The sequence below is a fragment of the Balaenoptera physalus genome (assembly GCF_965194825.1).
Source record: "Balaenoptera physalus genome assembly, chromosome: 1".
NCBI lineage: Eukaryota > Metazoa > Chordata > Mammalia > Artiodactyla > Balaenopteridae > Balaenoptera > Balaenoptera physalus.
Genome location: NC_138882.1, coordinates 108,922,701 through 108,939,421, shown reverse-complemented (window position 1 = coordinate 108,939,421; position 16,721 = coordinate 108,922,701). Strand labels below are relative to the sequence as shown.

Here is a 16,721-nt window from a genome sequence, read left to right as displayed (position 1 = left end):
GAAATCTTCATCAGAATAAGGACTTGGAGTTTTATCATAGCTGTATTCCCAGGATGTAGAACAACTCCTAGAACTAGTAGGTTTCAATAGATATTTGTTGATTGAATAAGTAAATGAGCCATGAATATCATATATGGTAATTGATCCTCTGTGACTATGATGCCACCAGTTTATAAGTGTCTCAGAGGACTCTGAATTTACCATGGCTATGAAAAAGGAGAAGAATGGAATTGACATGTCTGTAGGCTAAGAGCAAGTGAACTACCTGAATGAGAAGTAAAAGTTTGTTATTATCAAGATGCTAAAAGCAAGTAAGCTACATGACTTAGATAAAATGTCATGATAGAGTCCATAAAATGTTTCGCTAACATTGATATATACCTTGTATTTGTCTTTTTCAAACTGGCATCAGAAAAATCAATATTATCTAGCAAATGCCGTCTTTTGAAACACATTTCGTTTGCCCTGTTCTCTAAAACTGTTATACTTTTCTCTTTAAAAATTGCTCTATTATTTTTACTCACAAGTTCCTTAGCAGAGATCATTATAAGAATAAATCTTTTCTTTTTGAAAACTGTTTTCCTAATCTTCAGATAATTTCCCTTCTCTGTATTGCTGCATAAAAGTAGCATTGTTCACACTATTTTCTTGGTTACAACATAACTAGAGAATAAAATTTCTAATTCCTGACTATATAGACCTTTTAAAATCTCTTTTTAAATCTCATTTTAAATGCAATCAAAAGATGATTTTATTACATATATATCAATTCTATATCTATGCCAAAGCTAGCACACGCCGTCTGTTAAATTTCTTACATTCAAAAGAAAGTTGTCGTTGAGTACCTCAAAAGATAAAAGATACCTTTGAAAGACAAGGATGTTTGAAGCAAACATTGTCATTTAATCCATCACACTGACCAGTAGTAAAATACAGTATAGGAAAACAATGTCCAAAATTACTTTTTCCCCAAATATTATAAACATTTTTTTCAAATCCCTCTTTCTTAAAAACCAAAATTGATGTAAAAGACAAAGAATAAAAGATACTTTTTTTAAAAAGTCAGAGAAACAAATATCAAAAAGGAAGAAAAATATGATTCCTATTTTGAAGACAGAAGAAGGTCTTGAAACATGTTTCAATAGAACTATAAAAAATATTAATATATGGATAGAAAAATACATGAATAAAAAACTGGAAAAATTGGCAGTTTCAAGAAGGCTGATGTCTGAAAGGACTAAAATACATAATATTAATGAAGGACATATTTTCTCTCATATTAATTTATTATATGTATACATATATATTTGAAAGACACTATGATGTATATTACTAGTTTAAATATTAAAACGAGTAAGGTTAGGTCTCTATCTTAAGGAGATTTTCATTTGGGAAGCAGGACAAAAGCTATAACTAATTTATACCAGATAACTATAATAAAGAACAGTGATAGAAATTTCATAAAAAGAAGTACTGGGGAATTAAGAAAGAGGAAATTACTCTCAAAAAGGATCACCAAGTAAGGCAAGTGAAAAAGGTGACATTTGATGAGTATATTATTGTTAATAGTTATAACAGCAACAATAAAACTAACATTTAAAAACTAGTCTTCACTCCAGGTATTGTTGAATATGACTTGTAATACTTCATTTAATCCTTTAAACTGCCTGTGATGATGGGTACTAGCAATGTATCTGTTTCATAGATAAGAAAACAGGTTTAAGAAAACCATTTCCAAGGTCACACTGGTAGTGAACAGAAGAGCTTATTTTCAAAGAACCTCCTAGGTGACTTGAAAACCATATGGCCCCACTGGATTCACTACAGTATGTAGAATTCTGAGTGTCTCTCCCCATTTACACACACACACACCCCCACACACACACGGAATAGCACATTAATTCCATGGCTATGTAATATCTTCATTGGCACATTTGAGCAGATTCTGAAGTAATCCACAAAATTCAATGGTGAAGAATGTCCTTAATAGGGAAGATTTACTTAATTTTTAGATTTACCAAATTGATAAAGTTTTGTTCACCTTTCTATAGAAGACATCAAACTCACTTTACCAGGGCATGAACATTTAAAAATGAGGTAATCAGATGTTATCTGGGTGATGTCTTATGTAGAAGACCTAAAATATGAACTAATGGCATCAAGGAAAGAATGTAGATCATCAAATCTGGTTAAATATTTAACATTCAAATTAAAGGAGGGAAATTTAATCTAAATTTATTGAAACCATATTTTGAAGATAATGTTTATGCTACATGATACATATTTTTAACTACAGATTTGCAAATAGAAACTCTTCATTAAACAGAACTGTAGGCTACACTGTACCCCATTCTTTGACGCTAATTGTATTTCATTACCCTAAAACTCTACTCCCATTTTTGGAAGGGAAGCATAGAGTAGTGGTTAAGTAGAGGTTACAATTCATGGCTTCAAAATCCAACCTCTGCCACTTGCTAGAGGAGACTGGGCTTATCTACCTGCAAAGTGTGGATAATAGTAGCACTTATGTCGTAATAGAAAGTTTTTAGTTAAATGAGTTAATATCAATTAATAAAATTAATTAAAATTTCTAAAACAGAAAATTGTCTGACACATTAAGTGCTATTTGAAGTAGTTGTTAAATTAAAACTAAAATATATTTAAATGGATTTAAATGGAAAATATGAAATGTTCACATGAACCATGAAGTATTGATTTATTGGTGAAGACTGGAAGCTACTATTCCTTACAGGAGAAGGAAGTGGTGAGGAGGAATGACCAGATATTCAGAGTGGTCAAATGATCATGGATTCTAGTAAGAAAAATGTAAGTGTTTTGACATGCTTTTTGCTCTCTTTATTGGAAAGCATCCATCTGAAAACCAGAAAGTGCCAGATTAATCTTCATACATTATTAATTTTTCCAATAAAACTAATTCTCACCTCAAAAAAAAACCTCTTGGGAATAGAAGGCATAATGCTGCCTTGTAAATTTGTTTATTTTTTAAACCAAATGACCAGAAATCATGGATGGTCAATAATATTTTTATCAAAACTTGCTCTGTTTTGTTAAATAAATATTGTTTCCTCCACAAGCAACAAAGCCTTAAACTAGATAATTTTTTCAGTGTTACAGAAATCTGCATCTTCAGATTCTGAAAGGACTAGCATTAACAATATATTTGCAGTACTTTTTCTCTATCCGAGAGCAGGTGTCTCACTAAGTTTATGATCCTGATGACCAAGCCCATGTCTTGTTTGCCATATTATAGTAAGGACCCACATAGTACCTGGCACATTGTAGGTTGAAGGAATGAATAACTGAATCCATAAAACAAAGTCTAGAAAGTAAATTGTGCCTAGTTTAGGTTTAGCAGACAAACTAGAGGGTGTCCAGTAAAATTAGAATTTCAGATAAACAACAAATAATTTTTAGCATAAGTATCTCCCAAATATTGCATGGGGCACACTAACACTAAAAATGATTTATTACTTACCTGAAATTCTAATCTTATTGAGTGATCTGTACTTTCATTTGCTAAATCTGGTAAATCTCGTCTAGCTATGGTAATGAATTAATATTTATTTGTTTATTCAGTTAGTCATTTATCAACAAGTATTATTGCTTCATTAAATTGTTAAATGATGTATTGCTTGCCTACCATGTGCCAGGAACAATGCTATGCCTTGGGGACCCAACAATAAATAACACTGGCAGACTCTTACTTCATGGAGCATGTATTTCAGTGAAAGACAGGGGGAGAAGAAAAATAAATAAGTGAAGTATTAAATTGACAAGGCAATTTCAGTTATGAAGAACTCAAGCAAGATGATAAGGGTTTAGAGGGAAAGATGGATCAATGACTACCTTAGATAGTACAGGAAGTCATCATTAAAGGATGAGGAGAGGTCAGTCAGACATAGAGCTGGGGGAGAGCACAAAAGGAAGAAGAAACAGCAAATGCAAAAACCCCTAGGTAGAAATGAATTTGACTGTTACAGAAAAAGAGTGAAGACCATAGGACTATATCAAACTAAAAAGCTTCTGCACAGCAAACCATCAAAAAATGAAAAGGCAACCTACCAAATGGGACAAAATACTGTAAATCATATACCTTATAAGGGGTTAATGTCCAAAGTATTTATAAGGAACTCATACAACTTAATAGCAAAACAAACAAACAAAACCCAAAAAAACAAAAACCAAGCAATTTGATTATAAATTGGGCAGAGGCTCTTAATAGACAATATTCCAAAGAACACATATGGATGGCCAACAGGTATATGAAAAGATGCTCAACATCACTAATCGTGAAGAAATGTAAATTAAAACCACCATGAGATACCACCTCACACCTGTTAGAATGGCTACCATCAAAAAGACAAGAAATAACAAGTGTTGACAAGGATGTGGTGAAAAGGGAACCACTGTGCACTGTTTGGGAATGTAAATTGCTCCAACCATTATGGAAAACAGTATGAAGGTTCCCAAAAATATTGAAAATAAGACTACCATATGATCCAGGAATTCCACTTCTGGGTATTTATCTGAAGAAAACTAAAACACCAACTGGAAAAGATATATGCCCCCACTATGTTCTCTATAGTATTGTTTACAGTAGCCAAGACATGGATGCAACCTAAATGTCCATCAATGGATGAATAGGTAAGGAAAATATGGTACATATATACAATGGAATATTATCCAGCCCTCAAAAAGAAGGAAATATTGCCATTTAGGACAACATGGATGGACTTTTAGGGCATTATGCTAAGTGAAATAAGGCAGCCAGAGAAAGACAAATACTGGATGATCTCATTTATATGTGGAATCTAAAACAACAACAGCAATAAAAAAACGAATTCATAGCTACAGAGAAGAGATTGGTGGTTGCCAGAAGTGGGGAATGGGCAGTGGGGAAAATGGGTAAAGGGGGTAAAAAGTTACAGACGTTCAGTTATAAGACAAATCAGTCCTGGGGATGTAATGTACAGTATGGGGACTATAGGTAATAATATTGTATTTATATTTGAAAGTTGCTAAGAGAGTGATCTTAAAAGTATTCATCATAAGAAAAAAAATTGTAGCTATGTGTAGTGATGGATGTTGACTAAACTAATTGTGGTGATCATTTTGCAATATATACAAATATTGAATCATTATGTTGTACACCTGAAACTAATATAATGTTTTAGGTTGATATATGTCAATTATTTCTCAATTAAAACAAAAGTGAAGTCCCATTGGATTGTAGTGGGTAGGGAGCTGGGGAATAGTATAAATATGGTATAAAAAGATGTAAGAAACTTAAGTAAGAGCCAGATCATGCAGAAACTTGCATTCCATGGTGTGATATTTGGATTTTATTCAAGTAGAATGGGAACCACTGGAGTACTTAAAATGGGGAGTGTTATGACTTAAAACATTTTCAGAATATTTGGAATGCTGGGCTGAAAATGGATAGATGGGGTGGGGAGGGTAAGCGTGAAAATGGAACAGCATTTAGGAGGTAATCCAAGAGCAAAGGGGAGGCATGACATGGGTTCAGAGCAGGCTGGTGACAGAGGTGGATGACTTAGAGCTTTATTTTGAAGGCAGAAGCAATAGTAAGTATGAATGATTTTAATTCTGAGATCAGAGAGGAGCGGTGAAAGGGAGAAATACATGTTTCTTATTTCAAGATGTACTGATTCTATGTATGACCTGTGTATAAGAGTAAATTGATCTCCTATGTCCTTCATTTTCAGTTGCCTATATTGGCATCATCGGTGGTTAGCCTGTATTTCCTGGAACTCACGGATGTCTTCAAACCTGTGCACTCTGGATTCAGCTGCTATGACCGGAGTCTTAGCATGCCATACATTGAACCCACACAGGAGGCAATTCCATTCCTCATGCTGCTTAGCTTGGCTTTCGCCGGACCTGCAATTACGGTAAGAATTGCCCCCAAATAGTGTTTGTCAGCCCCAGAAGATGAAGAATGACCACATTTATGTAATAAATGGGTTAAAAGTAAACCAAAAACTTTCTGATATGTTTCCTCATTAACGTATTTTTCATGTGTTCATGTCATATCTGAAGTCTGGGAAACTGTGGGGAAGAAACAATTCTATAGCAAACAGACTTTCTTCTCAAAAGTGCATGTTGCTCTCACTTTTTACCAGGTTAGCACTTTTTATTGATTCTGAGCACTGGGTATCCACAACTGTACAGTGAAGAGGGCACAAGTCACATTCCTGCCCCCCCCCACAAAATAAAATACTTTAGATTCAGAACAAGCACTTCACTTGCATTTTAAAATATATGACATAAAGAAATGCCCTAACCTACTGAAATTGAATTAAAAACATAATTGTTGGGACTTCCCTGGCGGTCCAGTGGTTAAGACTTCACCTTCCAATGCAGAGGGTGCGGGTTCGATCCCTGGTCAGGGAGCAAATCCCACATGCCTCATGGCCAAAAAACCAAAACATAAAGCGGAAGCAACATTGTAACAAATTTAATAAAGACTTTTAAAAAAAACATAATTGTTTTTAGTTTGCTAACATACACATTGTGAATAACACACTTTTCAATAAATTCATTAATAAATAACACTGGCCTAGCTTTTACACCATCTCTTATACCCCCAGAATCTACCTAAAGGACAAGAAACATGTTTCAGGGTTAATATTTATTTCTAACAGTAGGAAATCTTACTTTACTTTTATCATGCTCATGAATGTCAGAGGAAGTGGTTATTAAATAAAGAGCTGTATTTGAACGGAGTTTTTATAAGATTCCCTAATGAATTGGTCTATTCTGGTTCAGTACGGCAGCAGTTTTAGAAAAGTCTCTGCGTAGACCTATACTTTTATGTAGTTATGGAGAAGCCACAGCAGTGAGAAGCCTGAACACCACAGAGAAGAGTAGCCCCCACTCGCGGCAACTAGAGAAAGCTCGCAAGCAGCAATGAAGATCTGACGCAGCCAAAAATAAATAAATAAATAAATTTATTTACTAAAAAAAAATTTCCCTATATTAAATAATCATAACATGCTATCTACACTATAAATAAATTATATAAAATATTCTCAGAAGATAAAACTGGAACTTAATTTCCCCTGGAACTTTATCATACTTAAAAGATCTCAAAATACTTCATAAATAAATGAGTTATTTGAGCTTCAGTAACTCTGGGGTGATTGGAACTATTAATGATGTACTTGGAAGTAGCTGAGACTCAGACTAATAAAAACAGATTTAAAGTGCATTATTGCTCAGAATAACAGCATTTGCTGGTCATTCCTCTAAATGACTTATAAGAAATCTACATCATCCAGTCATTTGACAAGAGCAGAAAGAATACATGCTTTAAATCTAGTAGACCAGAAAGCATTTCTCCTAGTTGGAATGTAATACAGAAATTTATTGTAGTTGATATAGTATTTGAAACAAAATACAGAAGGTACTGTACAAATGCTCATGATTCTGCTGAAAAGACTATGTTGATATTTAATCATTTAAATAATTTGCTTTTTATATACCCAGAAGTCTTTCTTCCCTAGGGTGTTTTACTAAGTGGCTAGGAAAGCAAGTCTAATTGTAGCTCTCTCTGCCAGCACTGTTGATCTCACATTGATCCCCTTGCTGACACTGTTACATGTCCTGGAGACAATGACCTTGGCCTCATCATTGTGTTCCTTCTTCTCTGACTCCCTCATTTCCAGTAATAAATTCTCAGTATGCAATTAAGGATGTTTTCTGGGGGATTCTGGGTCAACGCTTTCTTTCTGGAGCCTTGAGAAGTGAAAGAACAAATCTGCTATGTCTCCCTCTACCAAGTTGACCTGGGGAAACGAATGCCAACTCCTTCCACAAAGACCGCCTGAATTCCTGGGTCTCTACAGGGCCTCCGTAGCTGCTGCAATGCCTCTTAATGGCACAGGAAGCAAACTAGGGAAATATTTACACCACAGCATCCCTAATTTTCCCCATATCATTCAGGATATTCCAGGATGTCAGTCATTCTTTTCTTCCACACTGGCTACATGGATTTTGAGTAAACAATTTGATGGTAAAACAAATCCTGACTTTATGGGCATCGGATACTGTCTTCCACACCTTTCTCTCTAAACAAATATCATAGCTTTTCTAAATTTCTTTCTAATTTCATTTTCCCTCTGTTTTTAAGGCCTTTCCCCAAAACACTGGTCCTATTGTGTCTGTAGTCATTCTGTTCTAGAACCATAATTCTGTCTCTAATCTTACTACATACGTTTCTGCTCCAACTCCTTTCCCCCCCCCTTCCTGAAAGTGGAAATAACAGACTCTAATCCCTGACTTTCAAGGATGCCACTTTCTTTTTATCTTTATGGCAGAGTATTAATCTGTTCCAGAATGGAGTGGTGGGGGAAGCAGAGAGGCAGGCTGAAGTCTTCCTTTGGAAATGCTTTCAGAGCCCATTTGCGTGAGGAGAGGCACTTTCTATTTTCACCCATTCACATGAAGAGAAGACAAAGCAAAACAAAAGACCACACATGGGTAATATTCTTTGAAAGGACGTTTATATGAACAAAAGGAAGATCAACTAATTTTTTATACAGGCATTTACATATAAATCATTTAGTGTTTGCTTCTCAGGGTTTTTTTTTATGCTTTGAAGGGTGTTTTAAAAATACCTTGTCTTCGTGATGTTGTACAAGAAACTGAAAAAATTCCTTGCGTGTCTGTGAAATGCCTATTCTTATTTCTCTGAAATAGTCCTTAAATTGGAAAATTTCATCCTTAATATTAACTTTTCATTTACTTTTAAGTGATGATGAAACAAGCATTTTGTTTAGTCCTTTGGAGATTGTTTCTCAGGGAAAATAGCACAGAATATCTAGGCTTATCATAAATCTTCATGAAGTCTACATGAATAGAAAAAATGTATATGTTCTCTTCCTTGGAAGTAAAATTTTATTGTATATGATTAAAGGATAAGTATATCTAATTTTATAGAAGATTTGTATTGAACTTTGATTATAGTTTCTAGAAGGTAATCTAAGCTTTAGGAGACTATACAATCTCCTTTAGGTGGCTATTCCAAGGGCAGTATCCATGTAATAATAAGCAATATATTTCCTCTCTACATCTCCCCTGAAGCTGAGTCACTTTAGAATCTCTTCCAAAAATCTGTCCATGATATTTGACATGCAAAAAAAAATGGTATTGTTTCTTTTCAGGCTTGTATACAGCATAAACAGAATATTGTGAGAAGATGCTTGTCATAGACTGTTTTATATTTCCAAATGACAAGATCAACAAATAATTTTCTTGTCAACACCTAATCCCTGAAACTAAATTGCATCACAACAGTGTGCCATTCAGAACTGGGAAACAAGCCGGTGCATTTGGAAATACATCAGGAAGCAGCTCCCCTTTCCCTGAAGAGAATTCTATCTTTAAAGCAAATTAAGGGACTTCCCTGGTAGTCCAGTGGTTGGGACTCCACGCTTCCAATGCAAGGGGTGCTGGTTCAATCCCTGGTCGGGGAACTAGGATCCCACATGCCACGTGGCACAGTCAAAAGATTTTTTAAAAAATGCAAATTAAATCATTTTGAAAATTCATACAATGACATGTAGGTCAAGGTTAAATGAATAGTAGTGTGAGGAGAAAATTAATGTGCTCCGTAGAGAAAGGGAGGGTTGGGTGAAGTCAAAATACTGACAAGAAACCTCTATCCATAATCAAGCCAAAGAGTATGAAAGCACTCTCCTGACATATGAGTTTTGAGCATATTAAATGACTAAATTAAAACTCCGGAAGTCTCAAGGTCACTTAAGATAATAACTGTGGTGTTGTATAAGAAACATTTCCCTAATGGCACTGAACAAATAAATTCTTATATAATTTAACATTCATGGATAAGATGTGAATCACTATTTACATGTATAATTACAAAGAAAGAAACAAAATTATTCACAGAATTATTATTGAAGAAGTGAAGATGAAATCAATCTCAATGCATTTCAGAACACATTTCAGAAATGAGTAGTTAATTTTTTTGAAATGATGAATTTGAGATAACCATGATATTATTCTACATGCATGGTGGGTCATGTCATGTCTTTCTGTGCAGAATAATCTGTTGTGTTTCTATGTCTAAATTAAAGTGATAATGTAGTATGATATTTTTCAAGAAGTATAAATAATTAACTTAGTATTCAATGATTTGAAAAAAATTTCTCTTGATTATTTCTATTTGATTGTTCATAAAGGAGTTTATCATGTATGCCACAAGATTTTCACACATGTATGGTGATTGGTTGAGTTTCATTAGGAAAGTTATTTTTATACAAATAAAGGTTCTTTATAATTGTACACACACCATATTGCCTATGATACTAAATATAGCAGATTGAACATTTGAAGCATAAGGTCATAGACTTACAGTCATTATTTTAAAAAAAGATAATTTTAAGTACTTTATAAAATAAGTGTTAAGTTGGTATTGAGAACTGGGAAGTTTCGCTTGGAAAATATGTTTCAGCTCATAATCATGGTGATAATCTTTAAAATGACATGATCACTTATATCTAAGGGACTGCCATTCCTTACTTTTCTCAGTTCCACATTTTTACCCATATCAACTCTAATTTCACAATAATCTCTTTGGCACAGTAACCCCAAATATTTGAGATTTTTTGCATAAATAAAACTCATAATTTCAAATCTTGCTTTTCTTAAACAGAATAACTACCAGCCCAAATGCCTAAGGTAATTAGCCAACGAGAATCCCACAGCGAAGGTAACAAAAGCAAATCCCACAATGCCAGGCACTTTGCTAGATAGTGAGGATAAAAGGTAAAAAAGAAATAAATGGTCTTCCCTCAGAGGGTCATAGTCAAGTGAGAAATAATCAAATGAATAATCAAAGTGCACTAATCAAGCTATGCTAGAGGGAAGGACAAGATACTAAGGGAGCCACATAGAAGGGGACATAATTCAATTTAGGGTATAGTAAAGAATTTCAGGGAAAAGCTCCTGAAGGAAATGATGCCTAAATATATTGAGTTTCTTCACTGATGTCCTATGTCCTAGAATCCTACCGCAAGTGCCCTGTTCCTTATCTTAAGTATGGTCCTCTGTTCACTGTAAACACATTTTCTAAATATTTCATACCTAAGACGTATTACTCAGTATGAGTGGATAGCTCTTCAGAAATTAGCCACATCAGTTCCATTTCAATTGTCCTGGAGGGTTTTCATCCAGAAGTTACTGCTTACCTAGATTCTCTTATAATCTACATTCTCCAATAAGATAGCTACTAGCCACATGTGGTTATTTCAATTTTAAATCTAATTGATTTACATTTTAAATAATTAACTAAGTACAGTGAAATGAAATTAAAAATTCAGCTCCTCAATTGCAGTAGCTAAATTTCAAGTGCTCAGTCGTCAGTAGTGCTGTTTCAAGTGCTCAATCGTGGTTACCATATCGGACTATGCAGAAAATATGTCCATCATCACAGAAAATTTTATTGGACAGCTCTGCTTTAGGAAGCACCTTTCTACCCTCATGTGTGCTTTTCATGGGTTCATCCTCCTGCTCAATCCCAAATTATTTTACTGAAACTATATGCTAATAAAATATTCCTGATTCTAACTCTGATACTTATTTTATTCTCCCCTCAGGCATCTTGTTTTCTTGGTTTTAATAATGAAATGTCAAGATTCTAAGAGTTAGAGCAGAATCAGTCACCATGTGATTAATCAGTTAGGTGTCACTGGGTATTGCTGGGCATAGGGTCACAGTCTTAAAACAAATTAAGGGACTTCCCTGGCAGTCCAGTGGTTGGGACTCCGCGCTTCCAATGCAAGGGGTGCTGGTTCAATCCCTGGTCGGGGAACTAGGATCCCACATACCACGCGGCACAGTCAAAAGATTAAAAAAAAAAAAAGCAAATTAAATCATTTTGAAAATTCATACAATGACATGTAGGTCAAGGTTAAATGAATAGTAGTGTGAGGAGAAAATTAATGTGCTCCGTAGAGAGAGGGAGAGTTGGGTGAAGTCAAAATACTGACAAGAAACCTCTATCCATAATCAAGCCAAAGAGTATGAAAGCGCTCTCCTGACATATGAGTTTTGAGCATATTAAACGACTAAATTAAAACTCCGGAAGTCTCAAGGTCACTTGAGATAATAACTGTGGTGTTGTATAAGAAACGTTTCCCTAATGGCACTGAACAAATAAATTCTTATATAATTTAGCATTCATGGATAAGATGTGAATCACTATTTACATGTATAATTACAAAGAAAGAAACAAAATTATTTAACGCAACTGCGTTAAAATGCCAGGATGCTATCACACCCTTGACCAGTATGTAGGAGCATAGAAGATCCAGTAGTGCTCTTTACAGTGCCCTGATTGCTTACTTCTCACTGCTCCCTCAAATACTCAGGAGACATTGCTCACATCTCTAAAGGTCTTACGAAAAATACATCTTTACTTTATTGAAAATATGGCATGTTAAGAGATAACTTATACTTCATTTGTACCCGTTAAGTCCATTTTGAACACCCTCTTGTCTTTGCAGATTATGGTAGGGGAAGGAATTCTCTACTGTTGCCTGTCCAAAAGAAGGAATGGAATTGGCCTGGAGCCCAATATTAATGCCGGAGGCTGCAACTTCAACTCTTTCCTTAGAAGAGCTGTCAGATTCGTTGGTGGGTGTGGGAAACCACAAAGAAAGGAAATGTTTTTCAAATAGAAATGTTATATTTAATTACAGATATTAAGTCCTTAAAGCTATAATTTAGATGTATAATGTCAAATACATGATGAATTTTACATTATTTTTAAAAATCCCATTAAAACACCCAAATTTGAGTTTTGCATCTAAAATGTGTTATTTACAGTTATAATCTCTGTTTGAGAGCCAACATGCCATACATTTCAGTATATTTTTGTCTTAGCTCTGGTAGAAGCATGAATTTACTTTAAAATAGTTTCTTGGATCTGTGTTCATTTTTTAAAATGGAGAATAAATGTCAGCAGGCCAGTATGAATGGATAACCCTTCGGAAACTACTTTAGCCACATCAGTGATTCCATTTCAATTGTCCTGGAGTGTTTTCACCGAGAAGTTACCGCCCATGGAAATGTCACCATAGAGTACGGCATCAAGGCTATTTTTCCTTGGTTATATCGTCTAACTTTACCTCCTATTTTATGAGACCTACAGGAAATCAATGGGCCTGCATCAGAATCAAACCAGATCTAAGCCTTCATCTCTTCTGATTAGCATGTGACTATCTTAATATTGTTTGAGTCACGGACCTTTTTTTTTTTAACTGAGTTGAAAACTCAAGCCAAAGTACATCACCCCAATGTAAATGTTTTGATTCCCCGTAAATCAGTAAAAAGTTATTTCTACCTTTAATGTCTCAGCTGAAAGGAATACGTAGCTTCATTTAATACCTAGTAGATAATTAAATACAATCACCTCTCCCGCTAGAGGAAAAAATCTGGTCTAAATCATGCCCTAGACTCTGCCCCACAATGAAAGGCACATCTTTGCCACACAAGGGACTATACAGCAAGAATAATCCCCTTACCAGGGTCATGAACTAAGACAAAGAAGTAAAACTTCAGGACATATAGCTGATCTCAGAAGAAGTTTTCCTAATGTAACAAAATGCTGTGGCAAAGGGGCACATAACCTCTCTGAAAAGCCTCACGATGATGAGGATGGGCCAACCTATCCTAGAGAAGCGTGCCCCAGAGTCAGCAATGCCCATCCCCTGGGGGCCCTAGAGATTCTCATTCTCCAAAGGTAAAAATGGGTGGGTTTCCTCACTTATCCATACTCCTCTCCAAGATCTTGCATGCTGCTAGGAATTAGAATGTATAAATAAAAGTCCAGTGTCATGAATCCGGGTGAGTGGGTGGAGAAATAATTGGGAGAGTGGTTTTTAGGTGACAATAAGCAGAGAAGGAAAATACAAAAAGAGGTAACATACAGGCCAACCATCTTGGTGTGGAAGAGTCCACTGATGAGTTAACCAGGTGCCTGTCACAGTGATTTCTATGAGCAAATCATAAATCAGAATCCAGGCTAGCAAGTCAGAGTGACTCCAGGGTGTCTAGACAATGTAGAGGGAGAAGGTGAGTTCAGATCATGTGTATGTGAGCAGAGCTAGATTCCCAAGGATAAAGCCAGGCAAGGGACTTGAAGCAGGAATGGAGTTCGAGTGTACAAACCTGCATCAGGGTTTGTGAGTTTATGGCTTCATACTGGGCCCAGGAGATAAAAGAAAGATAGAATTTCAACCGGGAGGTTTAAGAATATCATCTCCGAATTCCAAACATGAAGTAAGCCTCCCTACAACTCTGTACTTGTATGATTATTGTTTCCATGACAAGGTTGGCCTGCACTTTTCTCTGTTTTAATTAGAATTCCTGGTATGATTAACATTTTTGGCAACTGTGGCTGCAGATAGGGACTCCTGGGGAGAGAGAGCCCTGGAAGCTCAAACGTGCTAAGCAATTTACAACGATTTTGAATTTTGCTTCATTCCCCATGTTTAATTCTTCTCAAATCACACAGTTGTCACCTTAACATTTTCCAAGTGTCTGTCAAGTGATCTATGGTTAATGATATTAAGAATTGGCCCAATTTAACCAAACTGACAAAAATACCTCAAATGACTACTTTGGAAATACTCATTGCCCTTATTTTGGATTTCAGTATCTGTTTGAAAGTTTAGGCATTTTCTTTACTATCTTCCTGAAATAAACTCAGAGAAAATGATCACAACAGATGTGAAGGTTGTCATGTTAATGTGTAATAAGTGTGGTTGATGATGGCACATCAGCATTAAGCACTAGCTTGGTAACAGTTTCTTTCCTTTTGCTTATAGGTGTTCATGTGTTTGGACTGTGCTCTACAGCTCTCATCACAGATATCATCCAGCTGTCCACAGGCTACCAGGCACCATACTTTCTGACTGTGTGCAAGCCAAACTATACCTCTCTGAATGTGTCTTGCAAAGAGAATTCCTACATTGTAGAAGATATTTGCTCAGGATCTGATCTTACAGTTATCAACAGCGGCAGGTTAGAAACGGAGATTATGAAAATTTCCATGTCAGTGTTTTCATTGTTCATTACTAGCTTGGGGTATCATCGCAGGCATACATTTTTCAATCATAATGATTTTGGTTTTATTTTTCTTTTCAATTCAGTGATCTCTTTAGGGATAATACCATAGAAACCTACTGGTGGTTCATTCTGAATCCTTCTGTCTGTCTCCAAATTTCAGCCTCACATTCATGCCACTCATCTTCATATCACCAAACCCCAATCATGTTCTGTGATTTACCCTATACTACTTATGGTTTTAGGTTATCACAATTGGTTTATTTTAGATATTTATAGTTAGTCATGGCTTATAATCAGTATGTGTCATGTAGTGACTTAAGTGGAAGGCTAAATATCTATGATATTTCCAGCTTCATTATATATTTTATTTAAAAAAAAAGAAATCATATGAATTTTCCTTTTGGTAGAGTTTTAAAAGAAATAGCATCTAGGATTGCATATGTTTTCTTTGAGTAAACCCAGAAAATCTGTACAGCTTCTGACCTTGCATTTCAGAAAATAAAAACTGAAAAACCCAAGAAACTACCAAGGCATTAAATTGTTTTCAATCAATAAAGTAAAAAAAAAAAAAAAACTTATATGGAAAGAGAAGTTAAAAAGAAATAAATTACAGAAGGATGAAGGGCAACAAAAAAAGATATAAGAATTGTATTTTTCACTCACTGAGTTCCCAAAGATTAAGAGTCAAAAATAAGTTAAGTACACTTGAAGAATCAGAGCCTTATATTATGTAATTATATACATTCACGTTCTTATGATCCATTCAATAATTTTGAACCTACATTTAAGACCTATGCTCTCTATTCTTTCTCAGTTCTTTTACATTTTCTTGTCTGTGTTGAATGGTAGTCCTTTTTATTGGGTACCAAATAATTAGGAGGACATTAATAAAACTGAATCTATTTTTTCCATTTTTTATCCATTAAAAGAAATCTCTATTCTCCATCTGTCTGTCCTTTACAGTGTCTCTCTCACTATTCTCTGTTCTACCTCTCCCACCTTGCTTCTTATTTCACTAAATAATATACTCTGTGATTTTGGAGATAATGATTATTTTAAAGTGGGATAGATAGAGAAACATTTTGTTAAAATTAGACTTTTTCAATGCTCTCTAGAGTGTAAAAAAACACATCTAGACCCACCGCTGTGAGAAAATAATTTTGTCTTTTAAATTTGTATGTAAATGAAACCATATATTTAAGAGCATAGAAAAAAGTTTAAAAGTTTTAAAATCTTAGGTTTTATAAACCTTTAAGCTGACATAATTATAATACCAATAAACAATTATAATGCTTTCCATTCCATTTCTACTTTCAACCATCATTCCAATGGTATAAAGAAGTGATCCCTAACAAAGCTAACACTTTACATTGGAAAGTGCATCACTACTCTACTTTAATACTAACAGTGATTAGCAGTGTCTATTTTACCACTCAGATCTTTCTCCAGAAAACTTAACAGAAATTAAAGTTATTGCTTATTATCTTGAGGCTTTTAAGTTGAACACTGTAACCACCCAGTGTTCTTGAGATGATTGTTAGCAGTGTATCAGAAACAGAAGGCATAATTTGACTCTTTTCCTTTGG

At 34.9% G+C, this 16,721-nt stretch overlaps 1 protein-coding gene across 2 annotated transcripts in view; it reads left to right on the top strand.

Annotated features, from left to right (window-relative positions):
• The window catches only part of PLPPR4 (phospholipid phosphatase related 4), a 42,827-nt gene that overhangs the window by 13,976 nt on the left and 12,130 nt on the right, over positions 1-16,721 (top strand). For both annotated transcript variants that reach the window (XM_082456252.1, XM_082456251.1), the window contains exons 2-4: positions 5,748-5,933; positions 12,570-12,699; positions 14,895-15,090. In XM_082456252.1, coding sequence (XP_082312378.1) covers positions 5,748-5,933; positions 12,570-12,699; positions 14,895-15,090 — 512 coding nt within the window. The remainder of the gene's footprint in view (positions 1-5,747; positions 5,934-12,569; positions 12,700-14,894; positions 15,091-16,721) is intronic.